At 37.6% G+C, this 22,457-nt stretch overlaps 1 protein-coding gene and 1 non-coding gene across 2 annotated transcripts; both read left to right on the forward strand.

The window, feature by feature from the left end:
- The first annotated feature begins 1,464 nt into the window (after positions 1–1,464).
- On the forward strand, positions 1,465–1,570 carry LOC116146517. Its single transcript, XR_004130515.1, has one exon. It is a non-coding gene; the product is annotated as a small nucleolar RNA R71 (small nucleolar RNA).
- Positions 1,571–6,761: 5,191 nt separating this feature from the next.
- Positions 6,762–13,502, forward strand: LOC116146496 (peptidyl-prolyl cis-trans isomerase FKBP12). Its single transcript, XM_031431910.1, has 5 exons — positions 6,762–6,910; positions 7,550–7,583; positions 7,688–7,749; positions 12,351–12,403; positions 13,268–13,502. Exons 1-5 carry the CDS (start codon positions 6,823–6,825, stop codon positions 13,367–13,369), a joined length of 339 nt encoding a protein of 112 aa, XP_031287770.1. The 5' UTR covers positions 6,762–6,822; the 3' UTR covers positions 13,370–13,502.
- The last annotated feature ends 8,955 nt before the right edge of the window (positions 13,503–22,457 follow it).

Raw genomic sequence — 22,457 nt, forward strand, 5'->3', positions numbered from 1 at the left:
ATCTTCCAGAAAGATAATCTTGTCCACCTTCACCAACACATCTTCAACTATACCCCGTGGATGTTTTATGGATCTATCTGCAAGTTGCAACGACATGGTTGTTGCCTTCACTTCACCAATTCCCAATCTCCTGAAAACAGAAAAATACATTAAATTGATGCTAGCACCTAGATCACATAAAACTCGATCAAAAGTAATATCTCCTATAATGCAAGGAATAGTAAAACTCCCTGGATCTTTGAGTTTCGGGGGTAGCTTCTTCTGGAGAATGGCGTTGCACTCCTCCGTGAGCATCACTGTTTCCTCATCCTCTAACTTCCTTTTGTTGGATAAAATCTCCTTGAGAAATTTCACGTAGCTCAGCATCTGTTGCAATGCATTTACAAAAGGAATGTTAATATGCAATTTTCTAAATATTTCAATAAATTTGGAAAACTGTTTATCCTGATTCTTTTTCTTCAGTCTCTGAGGAAACGGTATAGCAGGAGTATGATGTACCAATTTTGGTGGTATCTCGGGAAATGGCAATTTCTCTTTCCTTTGTCTTTGCTGCTCTTCCCTAGAACTGGTTGGTTTCTCTTCGGCAATGATCTCTTCATCAACCTCCTCATCAGAGTCTTCCTTTTTCTCTCCCTTTGATGGACTTTCTTATTTTCTTGATTTTTCCACCTCTTCCAACACTGTCCCACTCCTCAAAATTATTGCATTTGCTTGCTCACATTGGTTAGTCACTGTGTTGCTTGGTAAAGACCCCTGTGGTCTCTCGTTTAGCTTTTCAGCCAATTGGTCCACTTGTGCCTCCAAGTTTCGAATGGACGCCCCTTGATTTCTAAATTCGTCCTCGTCTCATTCATAAAACATGTGGTCTCTTGCATAAACTTCCCAAACATGTCCTCCAATTTTGTCACTCTTGGGTCTCCTGGTTGATTATTCACCCCTGTTTGGTTAGTTGGCAATACTCTTTGGTTCCATTGATTGTTTTGCTGGTTCTGATTGCCCCAAGACATATTTGGATGAATCCTCCAACCTGGATTATATGTGTTGGAATAGGGATTGTTTGGTTGCCTCTGATTTCTTGCCAAGTAGTTAACTTGCTCCGATGATGATGAAGCAAATGTGTTCCCCACTTGACACTCACTGCTCACGTGATTACCTACACAAAATTCACAAGTTAGTTGAGGTGCTTGAATGGAATTTACCTGCATACTTCCCAACTGTTTTTGAAGTGTTGTCAGTTGGGCTGAAATAGATGTATGTGCATCAACTTCATGTAGACCCATAGATTTCTTCGGTTGCACCCTCTCATTAGGTCTTTGATAATTATTGCTTGCCAAAACCTCAAGCAACTCGTGAGCTTCTTCCGGAGTCTTATTTTGCAGTGCTCCTCCCGATGCTGCATCCACCATAGTTTGCACATTCACCATCAATCCATTATAAAATGTTTGGACTTGCATCCAAACTGGCAACCCATGATGTGGACACCTTCTTAGTAATTCTTTGTATCTCTCCCAAGCCTCATACAATGATTCCGACTCTTCCTGTAGAAACGATGTGATGTCTTTCTCAGCTTTGCCAACTTTGTTGGAGGAAAGAATTTGGTCAGGAACTTCTGTGCTAAATCGTTCCATGTTGTAATCGTTCCTGTTAGTAATGCCATTAACCATCCCTTAGCTTTATCCTTCAATGAAAATGGGAATAGTCTCAATCTGATGGCGTCATCTGACACTCCGTTTGACTTGAAAGTATCACAAATCTCCAAAAAAAATTGGCGATGTGTAGATTTGGATCTTTTTTCAAATCTCCCCTGAACTGTACCGACTGCTGAATCATCTGGATGATTGCTGACTTTATCTCAAAATTGTTGGCTTGTACTGCTGGTCTAGTGATACTCGACCCACTGCCATCAACTGAAGGAACTGAAAACTCCCTTAGTGTTCTATTTTCTGCCATTTCTACAACTATGACCTCCGGTTCCACTGTAGCCTCTCTTTCTCTTCTTTCTTTGTTCAGTCTTCTAGTGGTTCTTCCAATCTCAGGATCAACAGGAACCACTGGCTGATGTCTTGCTTTTCGTATAAACTACACAGAAAAAATAGAAAGAGTGAGATCACAAACCAACCTAAAAGAATAACAAAAATTAAACAAACAAAAATTAAGCAAAAATAAAGCTCCAATCTAGCTAACATAAGAAAATTTTAATGTTAACACAAAACTCAATCCCCGGCAACGACGCCAAAAACTTGTGCATTGTTACCATAACATGCATAAATAGCAAGTGTACTAGTTGCACAAAGTAATAAAGTGATGAGTGAGTATCGTTCCCACAAGGATTGGTTGCTAAGCACTAAGTTTTCTACTGTTTTCGAGTTGGAGCAATCGAATTTGTTTGGATTAATGGGAGAAAATTAAACTTAAAACTAAAATAAAAATTGCTAAATATTCAAAGCTAAATTATGAAAGCAAGATTAAAAACAAGGTAATATCAATTTAAGCAAACGGGTAGGGTTTTGACTTCATTCGGACTCTATGGATTAAACCTACGGATTATGCTATTTCCATATTCACATGCATTAATTGTAAATCGAATTCTCTAAATTGTAAAACATACCTTCTCAGGCTATGTTTTCCTACTTTTCTCTATTAAACTTTCGCACCCAACAATTTGAAGATTAATAGTTCTAAGCTCATTAAGCACATGGAATCCTAGATTGATTTCATTGATTCTTAAATCTATCTCTAGCATTCAATACTACAATGGTGATTACCTAAGAAGCTTAACATGACTCATTTCTCAATCTCATCATGTTCATCAATTAAAAGCAATAAAATCAGAATAACCACACAAACCATACAATAGCATATGAAAATAACAAAAATCAATTACTCAATCCATGAAAATTCGAATTACATCAAAACCCTAACCAAAATGGGTTATTTCATAGCTAATTCAACACAACAAACAAGAAAAACAATAAACTCAAGGTTCAACATATTGAAATGAGAGAAAAGAGAAGATATCTCCCCTAGTTGAAGAATCCACCAGATCAATCCCAAATCTTCTCACTTTTCAATCCAAAATTTGTTAAATCTAAACTAAGGAAGATGAAAATAAGCTGCTCTAGACTAAGAAAAATGCGACTTCTCCTCAAAATGGCAAAGTTTTGCTTTTATATTTTGCCCAAAAACCTAAGACTTTGCCAAAAAATGAAACTGTGCGTTTTAAAGAAACTGGAATTTGCAGACTTCGCCGCGACGAAGAAGCAATCTTGCCGCGGCGATGAAGTAAACTTAAATCTTGTGCGTAACTCATTTCGCCGCGGCGAAGAGCAAACTTCGTTGCGGCGAATCTTCATGAAGAATTCTGAAATTACATAATTGCCCTCCGCTTGTTTCTTTGCTTGAATCTTCGAATCTTCAATGCTCTCCCATGGAAACAAGCTTCATAGTGCTTTACTCTGCTTCAGAACTCTCTCAACTTCTGAGATCCGCTTACTTCTGAGTCCAGAAACTCCAATTCACTTATTATTTGCTCAAAATGTCCATTTTGGACTGAAACAAAAAATGTAAAGAATTAAGTAGCAATTCAGGCATAAATGAACTAAGAAGTATCTAAAATCTGGCCTAAAAGTCTAAATAAAACAGTATAATCCTCGGATTATCAATTAGTAAATTGCTTACAAATCTTTGTGGGATCGACCCTTGCTTTTGCACACTAGACTACAAGAGCAATTCGTGCACTTGCGAGGTTATATAATTGTTCATCAAGTTTTTGGCGCCGTTGTTGGGGATTTGTTTTAAGTTATTTAGCTTTCTTGATAACGTGTGCTTTAATTATTGTTATTATTGTTATTTAATTTAACTTGTATTATTTTTATTTGGGTTATTTTTTTTTCTTTTGTTTTTGTTTTCGTTGGTGTGTTTGTTTTTGAATGCAAGGTCACCGATCACTGGATAAAGAATTAGTACCTTACATGGATAGAGTGGATTTGAATGGTAGAAAGAGGAAGGAACTAGAACTTCCTGAAAATTCATCAGATTCAGATTCATCATATTCAAGTTCAGAACCAAAGATAATGGCATCCTTCAAAGCCCGACACTGGTTTGTGTTGTGTCTGATGGTATCGATAATATTTTTGTCGATCTCTTCTACCTAGAGCCCCTCTCATTCTTTCTAGAGCGAGCAGTCTTTTCGTCTCATGGGAGACTTCGTAGATATGAGCTATGTCTTGCACGACGGAGGTATATTATGCATACCATAGGAAGGGTTGCCTGTCCTCGCAGTTATCTGTCTTTTTTGGGACTTGTTTTGATCCCTATCATTGCGGTCTTGGCCCCTCCACTTATTTGATAGGTGATTTTGTTGCCTGTCTGGGGCTTTTCTTGGCAAGCTTCTGGCTAGGGCTGCTAGCGAGCTTTCTACTCGCTAGTGCTTTGTAGCCATCTGATAAAATGTTGTCAAGCTCACGTGATCTTTGCTTTGGAGCTCTTTCCACAGCTTCGTGTTTGGCCTAATGCCTGCAATTAGCAAAGTCTAAATTGACTTTTCGGGTGCATCCATGACCTTTGCTTGCTCATTCTGGAACCTTGTTAAATACGAGGTCAAAGTTTCATCTCTCTCTTGACGAATGTTGCTCAGGTAGCTGAGTGGCATTGCGAACTGTTTCCTCACTTAAATTTTTTGCAAGTAAAACGAGGAGAATTATCACTACGATCTAATGGAGTTCACCTTGAGTCTCTTGTACCACCTCTTGGCATCCCCTACCAATGTGACCGCGAAACAACGACACTTCGCCAAGTCACAGACCTAGTGCAACTCCATCAGGTCATTGAAATTGTCGAGGTGGTCTCTAGGGCCTCTTCTCTTATCGAACTTGCTCTTTGGTGCCCTGAATCCTTATGGAAGCGGGGCCTGGCAAACCTCTTCTATGAAAGGGGAACTCACTATTTTTTCCACCGCGTCGTTCTGGCAGGCTCTTAGATCGTCGAGCATTTTCTGCAAACAATCTAAGTCTTCATTGTGATTGCCTTGGCTGACTATATTCAGCCTTACGTTAAGCAAGCGAGTTCGCAAATTTGTCTCTTGTGAACCCCCTTCATTACATGCGTTGATGCGTGAAGTTAAGTCATAATGGCTTGGTTGATAAGTGTTATCATGCTCGTCAGTGTGTTGCTCACGACATCAGTTATAATCGGAAAGTTGGTCATTGCTAGATTGGTGCATATTACTCGTCTTGCCAGCTTGTGAGGGTCTAGCTTGCTTTGAGCATGGGTTAAGACTAGCATACTAACGCTGGGGATACCGCCGAGTAGGTTACGTGTCTCGTGGGTGATCATTACCTCTACTTTCACCCATTGGTTGCTTCCCTAGCTGCCTCCCTAGGTTAGTTTGCCCACGAGACTCACGTTGGTGAGTGGAGTGCACTATGTGACGTCGAGGGTGTTGGTCACCTCTTGGCGCCGATGAGCCAAACTGGTCTCTTGTTGAATTCTGACTCATTGGGGTGGTATTAGTGAAACTCGACTAGTCAAGGTTTGGGCAATTGGTTGTTGATTTCTCAACTCAGCCACGTTCTGTTGCACCGCCTATGCAACCATTATTCTGATCATCTCTACCAATTGGCCATTTTTTAGGTTTGACGTCCCTATCCTAGTTATTCATGGCATGCTGAGATGGCGACAATAGTGGTTGACACCCGACGGTGTCTTGGTGCACCTCCTGATGGGTGATCTCCACATCGTTGTGGTTTCCGATGGTGGTTTTTGATCTTGTACGCACCATCATAGGCCTGAAGTAGTTAGATCGCTATGGCTGTTTGCCGGAATTTTTGAAAAGTTGGCGGGCCCTTCCTTTTAGCGCCAAAATGTTGATACAAAAATCTACACCAACTCGAGTGATCTGATCAACTTTGGCGGGATCGAATATGGTGTGTGCGTGATTACGAGTAACCAATAATGAATGAATAATGAATGTAGTAAAGAAAATGGCAAAGAGATTTTTAAAGTGGTTCGGCGCGGTAAACTCTTGAGCCTACGTCCATTATTTTTTGTATTTGCTGTGAAAGCTTACAATAGTAATTCTAGGAATAATTTCCAACCCTTCTCTCATTGTTTGAGGGGGTTTACATACATAGTTTGTACAAAGGAAATAGCGAAAATAAATGGATTACAATTGAATTGAAATGCAACCCCAATATTCTCACGATTGGACGCTATAATTGCACAAAGATTGTTGTCAATCTGATCTCTTTCAAGATATATGGGATCTGAAATTATTGGAGAGTTGGTTGAATGATCGCACGGATTGTTCGCAACTAGCTTGTGTTGAGTCAAGCTGTAACTCGACGAGCTTACGCTAGGTCGGACTATCGATGAATTCAAGCTGTTTTCGGGTCGAGCTATAACCTCATGATATTCCGAGCTTGATGAAAAAATCACACACAACAATCCCAAAAAACTAAATTGGAGAAGGGTCTGGAAGAGCTTTCAGCATGTGATCATTTTCAACCCCTCCAGAATAGTCTATTAAATAATTTTCCCATCTATTTTGCGGGATAATTTGTGAGGAACCGAGTCCTTTCTTCCAAAACTATGCAGTCAAAAAAAATTACTTGTAAAGTTTTAACTAAATTATTACATTCACCCCTACAAGACCGCTAAATTATCAGTATCCATGAATTTCAGAAAATTTCAGAGTCCCCCTGAGCGATCTATTTAGTTTCTAGAAACGCCTAAAAAGTAGTAACCTCATCTATATATTATACATACGATTTTCATTTATTAAAATAAAAGAGGATCAAAAATCCAAAACCCTAGATAACAGCGATGGGAGTAGAGAAGCAAATTTTGACCCCCGGAACCGGCCCCAAACCAACTGCCGGCCAGAAGGTCACCGTTCACTGCACCGGTTATGGTTAGTCCTTACTGCTTGGTTGCCGAGAAACTGTAGTAGACTAAATTGATTTTGGGTTTTTGTTTACATTATTCATTTATATATTATTTGTTTTAGTATTACAATGGTGAGAATATTAGGCTAGATCTTTTCCTTTATAATAGAAAATTTGAGATTTCGATAAGATTTGTCAAATGTAAGTTCAGTAGCCTTTCTTTGGGGCTTGTTGGCTTCAACCATTCACTAATTCAACTGAATTAGAAGATATTATATGCTTTATTGAGTGTTTTTGTTCAGTCTTGCTATGTTATCAAGTCGGAAAGATGGCTGTGCGTTTAAGTCAGAATTCATGTTTGTTACAAGTTTGATCGTTAATATAATGTACTAAACTATAGTTGCATTGAACCATATAATTTGATCGTTAAAGTTTGGCATATTTTTTTATTTGTCAATTGACTGTATAAGGCATGTAGTGTTATATCCTAGACTGGCATAGGTATTTCCTAGCAAATTGCTATGAGTTTGGGTTAGCAGAAAGATTGCAAAGGGGTTATGTGAGGTAGAGAACTGCAACCTTTGTAAGAAATGATAGTGAAAGGACTGTTTTGAATAGTTAGTTTCCCTATCTTTTCTACACCTTATTAGTTTTCTGTGCTACAGGCAAAAATGGTGATCTCTCTCAAAAGTTCTGGAGGTGAGGATTTTTCCAGTACACTTTTACTACATTTGGAATGTCAGATCATCCAGGTTTGTCTTTGTCATTTGGATTACTTATATTCACCATTTCTTTTATTTCAGCACTAAGGATCCTGGGCAGCAGCCTTTTAGTTTCCAAATTGGCCAAGGTTCTGTTATAAAAGGTAAGTCTATGGTATTCTTCGCCTACTTTTTTCTTGTCCATGGTAGAGTTAAATTTTCTCCAATAAAGGTTTAAAAATAATAACATGTCATTTTTTATAAATAAATGGCTGTTTTGTTGAAATTTTAGTATTATTCAAGAAAAATTACTTACAGTTGTCAGTATCTTTCTATAATATTAGCATTACAAATAGGACAAGGAAATTTAATATGTGAAGAATATACTGGTAGTATTTGCTTTAATCATTCCCTTCAATTATGCTTTGCATTTGAATTTCTTGGTGGCATTAGATGAGACTGCTTTTTAGATGGGAGTTTGTTAGAAACCCCAAGCTTCTCCTGCAAAAGATCACTCACAAACAAGCACCTAGATCACTCTGAAACTCCAATAGTCAACAACCCCGAAATTCCAATCACACCAGAACAATTGAATCACTTCAAAGCGGAGCCCTTTCAGTTTCATCACCTATCTTTGCTAGTCTTCACTCAATAGCCATTCATTTAGGAAGTGTAAACTCCTCTGGTCCATTTTTATCACAAAGTGTCTGCCTAATAAATAGTGCCGTTATTTCTGGATTGCCATGACCACGGCCATAAGTTCCCTCTCATAGACGGACTTAAGTCTGGACTGCAACGACAACCCTTTACTCAAGAATGCCAATGGCCTGCCCTCTTGCATCAGAACAACCCTTAAACCATGTCCTGAAGCATCTGTCTCAATCACGAATTCCTTGAAAAAATCGGTATTGCCAAAACTGGTATTTAAGTCATGATCTGCTTCAATTCTTCGAATGTCCTCTGTGCTTCACTGTTCCATTTAAATGCGTCTTTCTTTAATAGTGTAGTCAGAGGAATCACAATTTTGCTGTACCCCTTAACAAACTGCGGATAATACCCTGTCAAGCCAAGGCATCCCCGGAGAGCTCTTAAATTTTTTGGAACTAGCCACTGAAGAATACTGTCAATTTTTGAAGAGTCAACTGTTATTCCTTCCGACAATATAATGTGCCCCAGATACACGAGTTTTTGCTGCCTAAAGAAATATTTTTTGTGGTTGGCAAATAACTGATTCTCTTGAAGTGTCTGTAGGGTGATCTTTTGGTGTTGCACGTGCTCTTCCATGGTCTTATTGTACACGAGAATGTCATAAAAAAAACACTAGAATAAATTTCCTCAAATACGGCCGAAAGATATCATTCATTAGAGCTTGGAAAGTTGTCAGAGCGTTGGTTAATACGAAGGGCATGACTAGGAATTCATAATGCCCTTCATGTGTCCTAAAAGCGATCTCAGGGGTGTCTTCTTCTCTCACTCTAATGTGGTGGTACCCCGATTTCAAATCCAATTTGGAGAAGACTGTAGCCCCACCCAATTCATCAAATAACTCGTCCACCACAGGAATTGGGAATTTGTCCAGAACGGTCAATTTGTTTAAAGCTCGATAGTCAACAAAAACCTCCATCCTCCATCTTTCTTCTTGACAAGTAACACTAGACTAGAAAATGGGCTCACTCTCGGTTTGATAATGCCTGAAGCTAACATTTCTCTCACAATTCGCTCGATCTCATTTTTTTGGTAGTAAGGATAACGGTAAAGTCGGTTGTTTGGTGGTTGGGCATTGGGTAAGAGCCTAATGGCGTCTTCATGGTTCCTAGTGGGGGGTAATCCAACTAAAGGGTTAAATACCGACTGAAACTGCTCCAATACTTCAAGCAGCTTATTGTCCATGTCATCCCCATCATCTGGCTGTTTTTGCAAAGAGCCGAATTCCACTAAATACCCCTGCCCTTCTTTCTGTGTTGTCTTCAACATAGCTTTCAAGGATACCAATGTCTTGCTGAAAGTCGGGTCACCACAGAGTTTCACGGTTTTGCCCTTATCCTTGAATTTCATTACTTGGGTCTTCCAATCTATAGTTGTTTCCCCCAATGTCTCTAACCAAGCCATTCCTAACACCACATCCGAGCTATTCATGTCGAATGGGAAAAAATCCAGCACAACCGGGACTCTTTAAAGATCAATACAAACTCCTCGGCACGCACCCTCACTTCTCACCCGATAACCATCCCCTACTCTTACTCCAAATGACTGCGTTCTAGTGACAGGTACCTTTAATTTCTCAACTATCCTCCTACTAATAAAATTATGAGATGCCCCACTATCAATCAAAACAATTAATTATGTATCTTGAATCTTATCCTTTAATTTCATGGTTCGTGGTCCGTTAATTCCCACCATAGAGTTGAGTGACAGTTTGATGTCATTCTGGGCAGCCTCCTCGGACTCTGCGTTTGTTTCTCCCACCCTAACAGGCTCGGTTTCTTCCTCCTCTTCATCCACAAGGATGACTTGAAACTATCTTTCTTCACAACGGTGACCAGGAAAAAACTTTGCATCACACCTAAAGCACAAACCTCTCTGTCTTTTCTTCTGAGTCTCATTCTTAGTCATGTGTTTAAATGGAAACTCTCTTCGAATAGAAGGACTCTGCTCTAAGGGTTGATTCATCGTGGAGTTGCTACCTCTTTGACTATTGGTTGGATTAACACTTGGAAGTCGTTTTTGTTGATCCTGAGGGATGCTTGTTTTGGGTGTGTTTGCGAACGAGGGCTGGTAGTTTTGTGATCGAAACCCATTGTTATTGAATACTAATTGGCGACCCGACCCAAGCCCAAAAGAACTAAAGCTTTTATTTATCCCATTAAGCCCACTAGCTCGTGAACACTTATTCAACCCACTCTTAAGCTCATCGAAAGCCTAATTCTTTTCTTCGATCTTTTGGGCTAACTCTATCAGTTGGACTAAAGTTTCAGGCTTGCTCAGTCTCACCTTAGCTTTGATCCCGGGCTTAAGCCCATTAATAAAGGCAGCCCATAAAATGTCTTCCCTAACCTCACGCAATGGAGTAAAGGTTGCCTCAAACTTTCGACGATACTTCTTAACAGTTCCCGTTTGTTTGATCGCCATTAGAGCTTCATAAGGACCTTCCTCTTGAGATCCACTGAACCTATGGATAAGGGAGAGTTTGAAAGTGGCCCAAGAGTTCACCGGAGCTCGAACTTCCATCCATTGAAACCAATTCACCGCTTCGCCTTCCATGCACACCGCAATCGTGTTTAGTCGCTCCTTCTCCTTTGTGATTCGATACACCCTAAAGTACCTCTCGATCCTAAATAGCCAACCATACAGATCATCTCCTGAAAAAAGCAATACATCTAGTTTTCGGGTACCATGCTCTGGTCTTCCTTGTCCCTGATTATCTTGATTGTCATTCCCCCCCTATTTGGTTCGTCCCCACCATGTAATTCAGTCGACCTACTCCCTTCTCCTCTTCTAGCTTCTCCATCTTTCCGTCTCATCCACGCCTGCAGCTCCACTAGACAATCTCTAATCGTACCCAATTCTCTCTCAATATTATCAACCCTATTCTCCATTCTAGTCCCAACCATAACCTTGCTCTGATACCACTTTGTTAGAAACCCTAAGCTTCTCTTGCAAAAGATCACTCACAAACAACCTTCTGAAACTCTAATAGTCAACAACCTAGAAATTTCAGTCACACCAGAACAGTTTAATCACTTCAAAACAATTGAAGAACACAAGCGATACTGAATAACCTCAATTTATATATTGAATAGAACCTCTGTGACAACGCTACTTTAATAACAGTTCATCTACAACTACAATTCAGCATAACAGAAGATAAACATAAACCAAACCATTTAAGATGAATTTGCTAAGAACAAAGAAACCCGCTGGACTTCGAGGGCCAGCACCTCCCCAACCCCAACCCCTTTCCCTTTTTACTATTTTCCAATCTTCCCAGACAGATCCTTCACATTCTCTTTTATTCTTTGTACTCTCTTACTATAACCGAATTCAGCTCCCCATCAATCTTCACTTGCCACTTGTCACTCTCTCATAAACCTAATACCACCCACACACTCACATGTACAGCCTGATAATTAGTCCCTCATCCCCTTTTTTACACCTTTATTTTTCCTCCCATACACTAATGTGTTGTTGGTCCCATCAGAGTTTTAACTGCATATACCATTCTTCTGATTATTTTCTCAAGCGAGAAAGCAGTTTCTTGTGAACTTTACCTTTTTGACCTGAGAAATTTATCTTCCTATAGATCCAACTATTTTGTTTGTACTGAAAAAACCCTGCATGTTGTCCTCAATGACATTTTAGGGGATGACAAATATTTATGTACTCCACTTTGCTTTTAATACATATATTGGAAACTTTTTCGTACACAAGTTGCATTTCAGTATTTTTGTATACTCATCAACGTTTATGATGATTTTGTTAACTTCTTCCAACAGTTTCTTGACATTTGAATTGGCACTAAAACAGTGTTTTTTAGAATATTCTAATTTATATTTAATAGGGGCGCTATAGTCATGCAATTATTTTTTCAGACAGGGATATCTCCTGTTTTCAAGATATCCCAAGTTAAGAATCGTGCTTTTCTAAGATGGTCATGACTTTCTCTTTTCTTTTCTATTCATATATTTTAGACTAAATAAACATTGCTGATATGATATTCTTCAAACTAACTTGGTGAACTGTTTGAATGTGTTTGATTAATTTGTAGGATGGGATGAAGGTGTGTTGGGAATGCAAGTGGGAGAGGTTGCTCGTCTGCGGGTACTTTTCCATTCTATTAACCATTTTTCACTTTTCTTCTATACCACTTTCTCTGTTAATTATGCTTTGGTTTGATACATGAATATAATGGCTGTGATTTTAAACACTAATAAAAATATACGGAGCAATACTTATGACAATGCAGTATCATATTACAGTTTTTGATGCTTGGCGATACCTAGGGAAATATTTGGCGTGTTTTTCTTTTTTTTTTTTTTCAGTAGATAACTGTACTTGATCCTTCTATATTTTGTTGAGGACCCTGGTCATTAAATATAGTTGTTTCATTAACTGTTTGGATTTTCATTTTCATTTTGGTTTTGAATTTATTTGCATCATGACATATTTGTCAAATTATTGTTGCTAAACCAAAGCCTAAATTTTGCAAGGTGTGTAGCTCTCTCTTACAAATTGAGTGTTTGATACCCATACATAGCTGGTACTTCCCAAACCCATCACCAGAATTCATATATCTGGACCTTTTGCCTAATAATTATCAGATGGCTACATAATTCTTCAATGATATTACAACTGTAGTATGCTTGCAAACAGACATAAATTTTTTTATTCATGGCCCTGATTTTCATTAGTAGTAACTCCGTCTTTGCTTCAACAGTGTCCCTTTTTTATTTTTTCTTCCAATGCCAGTGTCTTTTCTACTTCCAATATATTTCCTGGACTATGTTCTCAATCATGGAATCTACTTATTGCTAGATAATTTCAATAATATTTCGAATTTGTTGCCATGCTCATTAGCATTTGTTTTGCTTTCAGAAATAGTTATCTAGTTGTAAAAGCTGTCATGTGTTGGCGTAGCTCGTATTCTTCTCTGATATCTGCTGATCCCCTTCTATGAATTTGCAGTGTTCTCCAGATTATGCTTATGGTGCTGGTGGATTTCCAGCATGGGGAATTCAACCTAATTCAGTCCTGGAGTTTGAGATTGAAGTCTTAAGCCTACAGTGACTACGTGATAGGAGGTGAAAACAGGCTACAGAACTATCTGGATAATTTGAATAACTTGCATCATCATAGACATTTCCAGATGTTATCGTTATACTTTTGATGAATATGATATGGGATTGATGAATCTATCTGCCTTATTGACTCTTTATTTAATATAATATGTTCAACTTTTAGCAATAACCTGAATTTTTTATTCCTTCCTCTGGTCCTGTTATTTGATATTTACTTTACCTATTATGGAGTTGTCTTGCATTTCAGACTGCATGTAGTCTTTCCAGGAAAATCATTCTGGTAGATGTGTCTCATAAATCCATATTTATTAACAAAAGACACTTTCAAAGCCTTTAAAATATTCTTTAAAGGAATTAAACCTTGACTTCAAGACAGTTACAGGGTCAAAATAATTCTTTGTAATAGATTAAGTTAAAACAAAACTCCTAATTCTGATTTGAGCTAGCTTAATCCCAAATTTGTTATCTAAGATTGAAAAGAAAAGTAGGTCAAAATGACTCTTTTAGTAAAAGATCAGACTTATCAATAAAAATGAAACTCCGAATTTGTCATTTGTCAACTTATGCTTTGTATCGTTCAATTTGAATCAACTAGGCTAGAGTCACACTTTTGTGACTTTTTGGACCAATTGCTACTTATTGGTTACAAGGGTCTTCAGTCAATAGAATCCAGCTCAATTAGTCAATTATTCCATGACAAATGAGTATACCCAATATGTGACCTATAGCTATAAATTAAAACTGGGTCGTCCCACCAATTTTGAATACCACAATATTTCTCATAGTCACAGTTCAACAGCTTAACCAATATCTAGTGAACATGGAGTCAATTTCAGGGCTAAAACCGCGTCAACATGCAAGAACTTTCTCTTTATAATTATTCCTTCCTTTGTTGTCTCTTGACTACTCTTCCCGAATATAAATACATACAATTCTCTTCATTTTCCCAACACAAACCACTTCTCAACTAAGCTAATTTTCTCCAATCTCTTTGCTTTCTAAACCTCCATAAAATCTAACTTCAAGGTTTATAAATAATGTAGAACGTATAGCGGATGAATTCATAGAGTGGGATGAGCGTAAGAAGCACATACATAAAGCCCAAAGATTCTAAATGAGAATATCACATTCAAACGACCATTACTGTTGATCCGGAGGAGTTACCAGACCCGTAAGATATTGACAGAAATCTCTTTTCCAACCCAACGATGTGGCAAACCGCTTTAGCTAGTTGGAGGTCGTTTTCAAGGTCAAAATCCACCATTTTGGCATGTTTCAGGTTGTTTGTGCTTTTTTTCCTGTTTTATTTCGGGTTTTCTTGTTTTAATTAATTTAGATTTTGTTTCCTTTTGTTATTAGGAGTCTTATTAACGTTGGTTGTCACCCTATATAAACTTATTTTTCGTTTTGGATGTTATGAAATGAATCATTTAAATTTTATCTCAGACTTTGAGGCTTAAGTTTCTGAATTGAGACTTGTTTATCAACCCTAAAGGTATAGTCAAGTGCTAGCCTTGGTTTTTTTCGCTAACTCGCCGTGTCAGTTGGTATCAGAGCAGGCAAAATTCGTCTAATCTAATGGCAAGTGATGAAGTTGTAGGTGGCAGCAGTTCTCATGGCGAAGATCAGGGAGTTGAGACCTCCCAAGGGGTGGCGTTGAGAGCTTTGGAGCAGCGAATGGATCTCAGATTCCAACGTTTGGAATGACGCTTTGAAGAAATTGTAGATCGACTTGATGCTTTGAGCGTAAATGCCAACAAAAATAGGATTGATGAAAGGCAACGTACTGAGGATGATGCTGCTCACGGACAGCCTATTGGCAAACCTGTTTTTGCAAATAGACATAGACAACAAGTTTACGTGGAAGAGTTAGACGAAGAAGATGATTATTATGTAGAACCTGAAAGGAGCGTTGGGTATGGCAGAAATCAGTATTGTGACAGAGAACTCAACAAATTCAGATTGAAGGTAGATATCTCTTGCTTTAAGGGAAATTTAGATATTGAGGAATTTTTAGATTGGATGGCAGAAGTAGATAGGTTTTTTGAATATATGAAGATCCTAGAGGGGAAAAGGGTGAAACTGGTTGCATTTAGATTAAAGGGAGGAGCTTCTGCCTGGTAGGAAAGATTATAGGCCAGAAGATTTTGTAAGGGGAAAGCACCAGTTAGAACATGTTATAGAATGAAACAATTGTTACAAAGGGATTTTCTTCCTCCTAATTATGAACAGATCTTGTTCCAACAGTACCAGAGATGTCATCAAGGACAGAAATATGTGCATGATTATAATGCAGAGTTTATGAGGTTGACAGAAAGGAATGACTTGAGGGAGACTGAAGGCCAGTAGGTTGCTAAATATTTGGAGGGTTTGAAAGCAGTTATCAAAGACAAAATAGGGGTGCAAGTAATGTGGAATTTAGCAGAGGCACGAAACTTTGCATTAAAGTTTGAATTGTTGTTGCAAGAGAAGAGTAGACCAGATTATTCATGCAAGAATTACAGCAGGGAGAATTATAGAACAAATAATGAAAAGAATAAGGCAAGTCAGGATGTTCCTACATGCAATGATCGGTTCAGAAAAGAAAGGGCGGTTGGAAAATAGAAGATAATAGATGCAAAGGAAAGGTAGAAAGCTGAAAATCCCTATGCGAAACCGATCCTTGGGAAGTGTTTCAAATGTAACCAACCTGGTCATAGATCAAGCAATTGTTCTCTCAGAAAAGTTGTCCATGTTGTGGAACAAGAAGAAGCGGATAATGAAGTTTATTGTGGTCCAGATGGGGATGATGATGATGAAGATAATGGTCAGAACTATGTGGTAAGGAGACTGATGTTGACATCAAAACAAGAGGACAACACCCAGCGACATCAATTATTTCGAACCAGGTGCACTATCACTAAACTTTTATTTGATGTGATTATTGACAGTGGTGGTTGTGAAAATATTATTAGCAAAGACATTGAGAAATTGGGTCTGAAAACTAAGAAGCACCCCAACGCATACACTATTGGGTGGATTAAGGCAGCATGGAAAATTCAAGTAACAGAACGGTGGCAATATAGGGATGAAGTGTATTTTGATGTTATAGATATGGATGCTTGCAATTTATTATTTGGTAGACCATGACAATTCGATGTGGCAACACAACATGATGGAAGAGAAAATACCTATGAGTTGGAGAAAGATAACATCAAATTCACCTTGCTGCCAATGAAAAAGAGTTCCAAAACCAAAGCTTTTAAAGTGGAGGGGCGGACCTTCTTTATTGTTACACATTCTAGATCAGAGTTAGAAGCTGCTTTCAAAGCGTCAAAGGTGATGCATACATTGATTGTGAAGCAAGTATTGACCACTGAAGAGGAGTTGAACACAGAGGAGTACCCAAAAGCAGTCAAGCCACTGTTAGAAGAATTTAGCGAGGTGATGTTAGAGGATTTACCTGATGGTTTACCACCTATAAGGGATATTCAACACCATATTGATCTAATTCCTGGAGCTAGTTTGCCGAACCTACCTCATTACAGGATAAGTCCAAAGGAGAGCAAGATTTTAAAGGAAAATGTGGAGGAATTACTGACAAAAGGGTACATCCAAGAAGAGCATGAGTCCATGTGCAATTCCTGCCTTATTAACAGCAAATATAGATGGGAGTTGGAGGATGTGTGCGGATAGCAGGGCCATCAATAAAATTACTATAGGGTACAAGTTTCTGATTCCTATGCTGGATGACATGCTTGATAGGTTACATGGGGCACAAGTGTTTACGAAGATTGATTTATAGAATGGATACCACCAAATTCGAATTAGACCAGGGGACGACTGGAAAACAACTCTTAAGACAAATGAGGGCTTGCATGAGTGGCTTGTGATGCCATCTGGGTTGACGAATGTGCCAAGTACTTTTATGAGAGTAATGAATCAGGTACTGAAACCTTTTATTGGAAAGTTTGTAGTTGTTTATTTTGACAATATTCTTATTTATAGTTAAGCAGATGAAGAGCACATTCAACACTTGCACAAGGTACTAACAGTTTTGCAGAAAAACAAGTTGTACGTGAACCTGAAGAAGTGCAGTTTTATGAAAAATAGGTTGTTGTTCCTAGGCTATATTGTTGGGGCAGATGGTATTTAAGTGGATGAAGAGAAGATTCAAGCAATTAGGGAATGGCCTAGCCCAAAAATAGTGATGTCCAAAGTTTCCATAGGTTGCGACCTTCTACAGGCGTTTTATCAAAAATTTCAGTAGTATCATAGCACCTATTACAGAATGTCTGAAGAAAGGGAAGTTCTAATGGAGTGAGGAAGTTGAAACTAGCTTTGCTATGTTAAAGGAGAAATTATGCATTGCCCAATTTTGAGGCCTTGTTCGAAGTTGAGTGTGACGCTAGTGGTGTGGGAATAGGAGCTTTCCTTTCACAAAATAAGAGGCAAGTAGCTTATTTCAGTTAGAAACTTAGCGATGCGAGGCGTAAATGGACTACGAATGATAAGGAGTTTTATTCTATTGTGTGTGCTTTGAAGACTTGGGAGCACTATTTAGTGGGGCATGAGTTTGTTCAGTACTCTTACCATGAAGCCTTGAAGTATTTAAATAGTAAAAAGCGAACTAGTAGAGACATGCATGCCAAGTGGACTCAGTTTCTACAGAAATTTCCTTTCAAGCTAAGACAAAAAGCATGAATACATAATAAAGTTGCAGATGCATTGAGTAGATGTGCTGATTTATTGGTAACCATGAGACAGGAAGTTGTGGGGTTTGAGACAGTGAAGGAAATGTATGAAACGGATGAAGATTTTCTAAAAATATAGGAGCAGTGTGTTACAAACCAACCTGCTGAAGATTTCCACATTCATTACAGGTTTCTCATGCGAGGCAACTAGCTTTGCTTCCCTAAAATTTCCTTGAGAGAGAAGCTTATTCGAGATTTGCATGGTGGAGGTCTTGCTGGTCACCTAGGGCGTGACAAAACGCTTACTGTTGGTGATATATATTATTGGCCACATTTGAGGAGAGACATGACAAGGTTTGTACAACAATGTTACATATGTCAAACTGCCAAGGGGCAGTCCCAGAACATTGGTTTGTATATGCCTTTACCAGTTCCAGAAAATATTTGGGGGGATTTATCTATGGATTTTGTGCTTGGATTGCCTCAGACACAAAGTGGCGTAGATTCTGTTTTTGTTGTGGTTGACAGGTTTTCTAAGATAGCGCACTTTATTCCTTGTAAGAAGACGTCAGATGCAAACGGAATTGCCAAATTGTTTTTCAAGGAGGTTGTCTGTCTGCATGGGGTGCCTAAATCCATTACTTTCGATTGAGACATCAAATTCCTTGGCCATTTTTGGAGAACATAGTGGAAGAAGTTGTCATATATTCTCTTGCTAGTAATTCTTTGAGAGGTATATGATAAAAATCCACTAAATGTTTCTTAGTAAACATATGGGTGGGTGGGTGGGTGGGTGGGAGAGATGTAAAATCCAAAAACACTAATTTCAATTTATATATATATCTACACAAAACAATTAATATTAGGGGTGTTCGGTTCCGGATACCCTGCACTTTTTAAAGGAACCGGAACCGACGGTTCCTTGAAATTTGGAACCAGAACCTGTAACAACGGTTCCGGTTCCGGTTCTGGGTACCCTATAAAATTACATGACCCCCCAAAAGTTTTTAAAATGGCAAAAAAACCCTTAAAAATTTACAAATACCCCCCCACTTGGCACTTTTTAACAAAAATAAAATTACAAATTATAAATTCAAAATTCAAAATTAGAAACTTCATTACTTTGTAAAGGTAGATTCTCAAAAGTGAAATCAACTTACTTTAAATGTTATGAAATATAAATATAAATGTATTCACATTACTTTTTCTATAAAAGTTTTTATTAATCCCCCTAATCTTTAATTTTATTTTATATTAGTCTCAGTTCCTGGTTCCTGGTTCCGGTTTCGATTCCTAACTATAGGAACCGGAACCGTACAGTAACGGTTCCAAAGATTTGGAACCGGAACCTACCCATTGACGATTGGTTCTGGGTAGGAACCAGAACCAAACCCAGGGTACCCGCCGGTTCCGGTTCCTACCGGTTCTTTTGAACACCCCTAATTAATATACATTAATAAGTACAAAATATCTTTGGACAGTGCTGCCAAACTCCTCCGCTTATTGACGTCCCACCCAACCATATTTCATCTAGTTCCTGCAAAACAGTAAAATAACAAAGTGAGCACTAATTTCTCAATAAGTAAACCAAACTACATTACTGTTTTTCCTCCGTTACTCATATTCTAGCTTTCCTTTCTCACTTCAATCTTTTCTATTATTCTTCATTCTTTTCTATTATTCTAATTTGCTACTTACCGATGTGCAAGAATAATTAATAAAAATGAATATAGTCGGGCACATAAGAAATTCTAGTTAGTGCAAGTAGCATAATACATATGCAAAATAAATAAACTTTTTCTAAGAAATAAATTTTCTTTTCTGTTTTTTGTCTCTTATTATGTTTCTGTTTCTTTTTCTTTATTCTATTCTGGTTTGCTGATCGAACTTGGCTGAGGCATGGATTTATAACCCTAACCATGTGAGTGTATTCTGAAATTCTTTCTAGGTACAGTCCTCATCCACATGCACTTCTAACGGATTGTACAAATTTTGTTTTTCTATTCTGAGGCCGCTTACTGATGGCGGCGTGCATGTAGAATTTTTTTTGCATCTTTGTCACTCACGGGTTCCCCATCGCAACAACCTTCTAACATAACATTTTATATCTCTGAAAAAGATTCTATACACGTTTCTAAATAAATTTCCAAGTTATGGAAATTCTTCAATTGTATTCTTTAATAAGTAGGAAAATATACATATTTACATGTTAGCTTAAAATGAATCTACAAAGCAATTTTCTTTTCTTTCTTTCTCTCACTTTTTTTGCTAACATTTTCCTTAATATTCTCACTTACTAAATCAAGTGTGTGTGTGTGTATATATATATATATATATAAGTTTCACAATTTCTAATTCAATAACTAAATACAATGTGCTATTGAAGAAATACTAAAGGTTCAAGTAACTTGAACCATGCACTGAAAGTCATTTATCTCATTGAACTAACATGACCAAGTGATAATATAAATTTTGGCATAACAAAATGTACTCTTGAATACTAAAATTTACACTTGGTTAAGCCTAACATAACCTTTCAACTCAAATTCTTTCCTTTCTCTAACAATTTCTTCAATAAGATTTAACAAACTCATTCATGCATTTCTCTTTGAATTTTCATCAAACAATTCACATGCACATGCAAATACTTAGTTGGTCACACTTTCACATCTCTCCAAATCCACCAAAATTGGACCAAAACTCACTAAATTTAACTTCAAATCTGGCCGGATTCAACACTTCAAAATTTCATCAACAATTCTTCCATATTTCATCCATAATTCCACCAAATCACCTCATACACATGATTTAATCCATAGTTAAGATTTTGAGTCAAATTAGAAGATATTTAAAACATTACTGTTAAGTTTTTTGTAACCTCATTTAAGGGATTGTACTTGTACATCTTCCTTTAACAATTTGAAGCTTTTCATCACCAAGTTATACTTTGAAAGAAAACTTATCGAGTTTTATAAACATATGTCAATTTCCAATTGATGGTTAAAATCGTGTACATGTAAAGATCATAACCATATATAGTCTTACAACAGTTTACTGAACAGTTATTGCAAAACTAGGCTTAAGCATCATTTAATCAAGTGGGAATTATTAGTATATAATTAAATATGCATGAGTTCATGCAAGAAACAAAGTGTTAAAGGTTTATAACAAATATGATAAACCTTATACACTTTGGTCTAAGAGATATGTCTCATGTAAGAGACATTACTCTTAGGGTGCGTTTGGTTTAGGGAATGTTGTATCACGGGAGGATGTTATATTACTGAAAATATAGATTACCAAGGAATCTTTAGAGAAATGTATTTGGTTGGTTGGAATAAATTGGTGGGTATGTTATAATAATATGTTTGGTTGAGAGAATAAATTAGTGGGTATGTTATATAGATTACTAAATTGCCCTCCTTTTTAAATAATAATATATTATTATTTTATTCTATTATTTTTTTAATTATTTTTTTACCCCTCTATATTTGAAATTTTGCTAAAACACCCTAGCCATATAAATTTTTAATTTGTAGCAATCACCCCCACCCACCCCAAGCCACTGCCAACAGCCAGCCACCACCGTTGGCAGCCGTCGTAATGGCACACGACCAATCGGATCTGGCTGGTCGTGCACTAGTAAGGCCTAATCCGACCATGGATCAAAAGATCCATGGCAAAAAATGGCTAGATCTGACCGTAAATATGGTCGTTTCACGGCCAAAGATGTGGCTGTGAAACAGCGGCCATTTCATAGCCAAAGATTTGCCCTTTTCACGACCAGATTTAAGGCGTTTCACGGCCACATGCCAGATTTGGTCGTTTCTGGCCATGGATCACAAATCCAGGGCCAGAAACGTCCTTATCGACACACAAATGGCAAGATCTCATCGGTCTTGCCCTGATATGACAAATTTCGCCGATGGCCAACGGTGGTGGCTAGTGGCCAACAGTGATCTTATGTAACTGGGGGTATTTTATTAACTTTTAAACTTTTTATAGCTGGGGTGTTTTAGTTATATTTCAAATGTAGGGAGTATGGGCTAATTATTATTTGGTAGACATATGAGGGTAAATGTGTCCTAAATGATAAAAGATTAAGGGCACAATATGGTCAAAATTAAGATTACCTCAGTAATCTTATATTAATACCCATTGAGAAGATAATCTGATTACCTCCAATATTATCAATAGTAAACACTATTTGCAATAAAATATTACATAATATTTTATTACTTGACAACCAAACGAAGAAATCTTGAAAATTAAACAAAGATTACAGGATTAATCTTACATCACCCCGAACCAAATGCAACCTTAGGACAAGATAATTTAACTATTAAATAACTTCTAGACAGTTATTAGAAGTTATATAATAGTTATTTATATTGAGAAAACATA

This window comes from Pistacia vera, unplaced genomic scaffold (genome assembly GCF_008641045.1).
Source record: "Pistacia vera cultivar Batoury unplaced genomic scaffold, PisVer_v2 Contig478, whole genome shotgun sequence".
NCBI lineage: Eukaryota > Viridiplantae > Streptophyta > Magnoliopsida > Sapindales > Anacardiaceae > Pistacia > Pistacia vera.

Bases quoted from the DNA above. Each gene is read 5' to 3' on its own strand.
- LOC116146496 (XM_031431910.1), top strand. From the start codon at position 6,823: ATGGGAGTAGAGAAGCAAATTTTGACCCCCGGAACCGGCCCCAAACCA. The intron at 6,911-7,549 runs GTTAGTCCTTAC...TCTGTGCTACAG, and splicing joins CGTTCACTGCACCGGTTATG to GCAAAAATGGTGATCTCTCT. The intron at 12,404-13,267 runs GTACTTTTCCAT...ATGAATTTGCAG, and splicing joins GAGAGGTTGCTCGTCTGCGG to TGTTCTCCAGATTATGCTTA.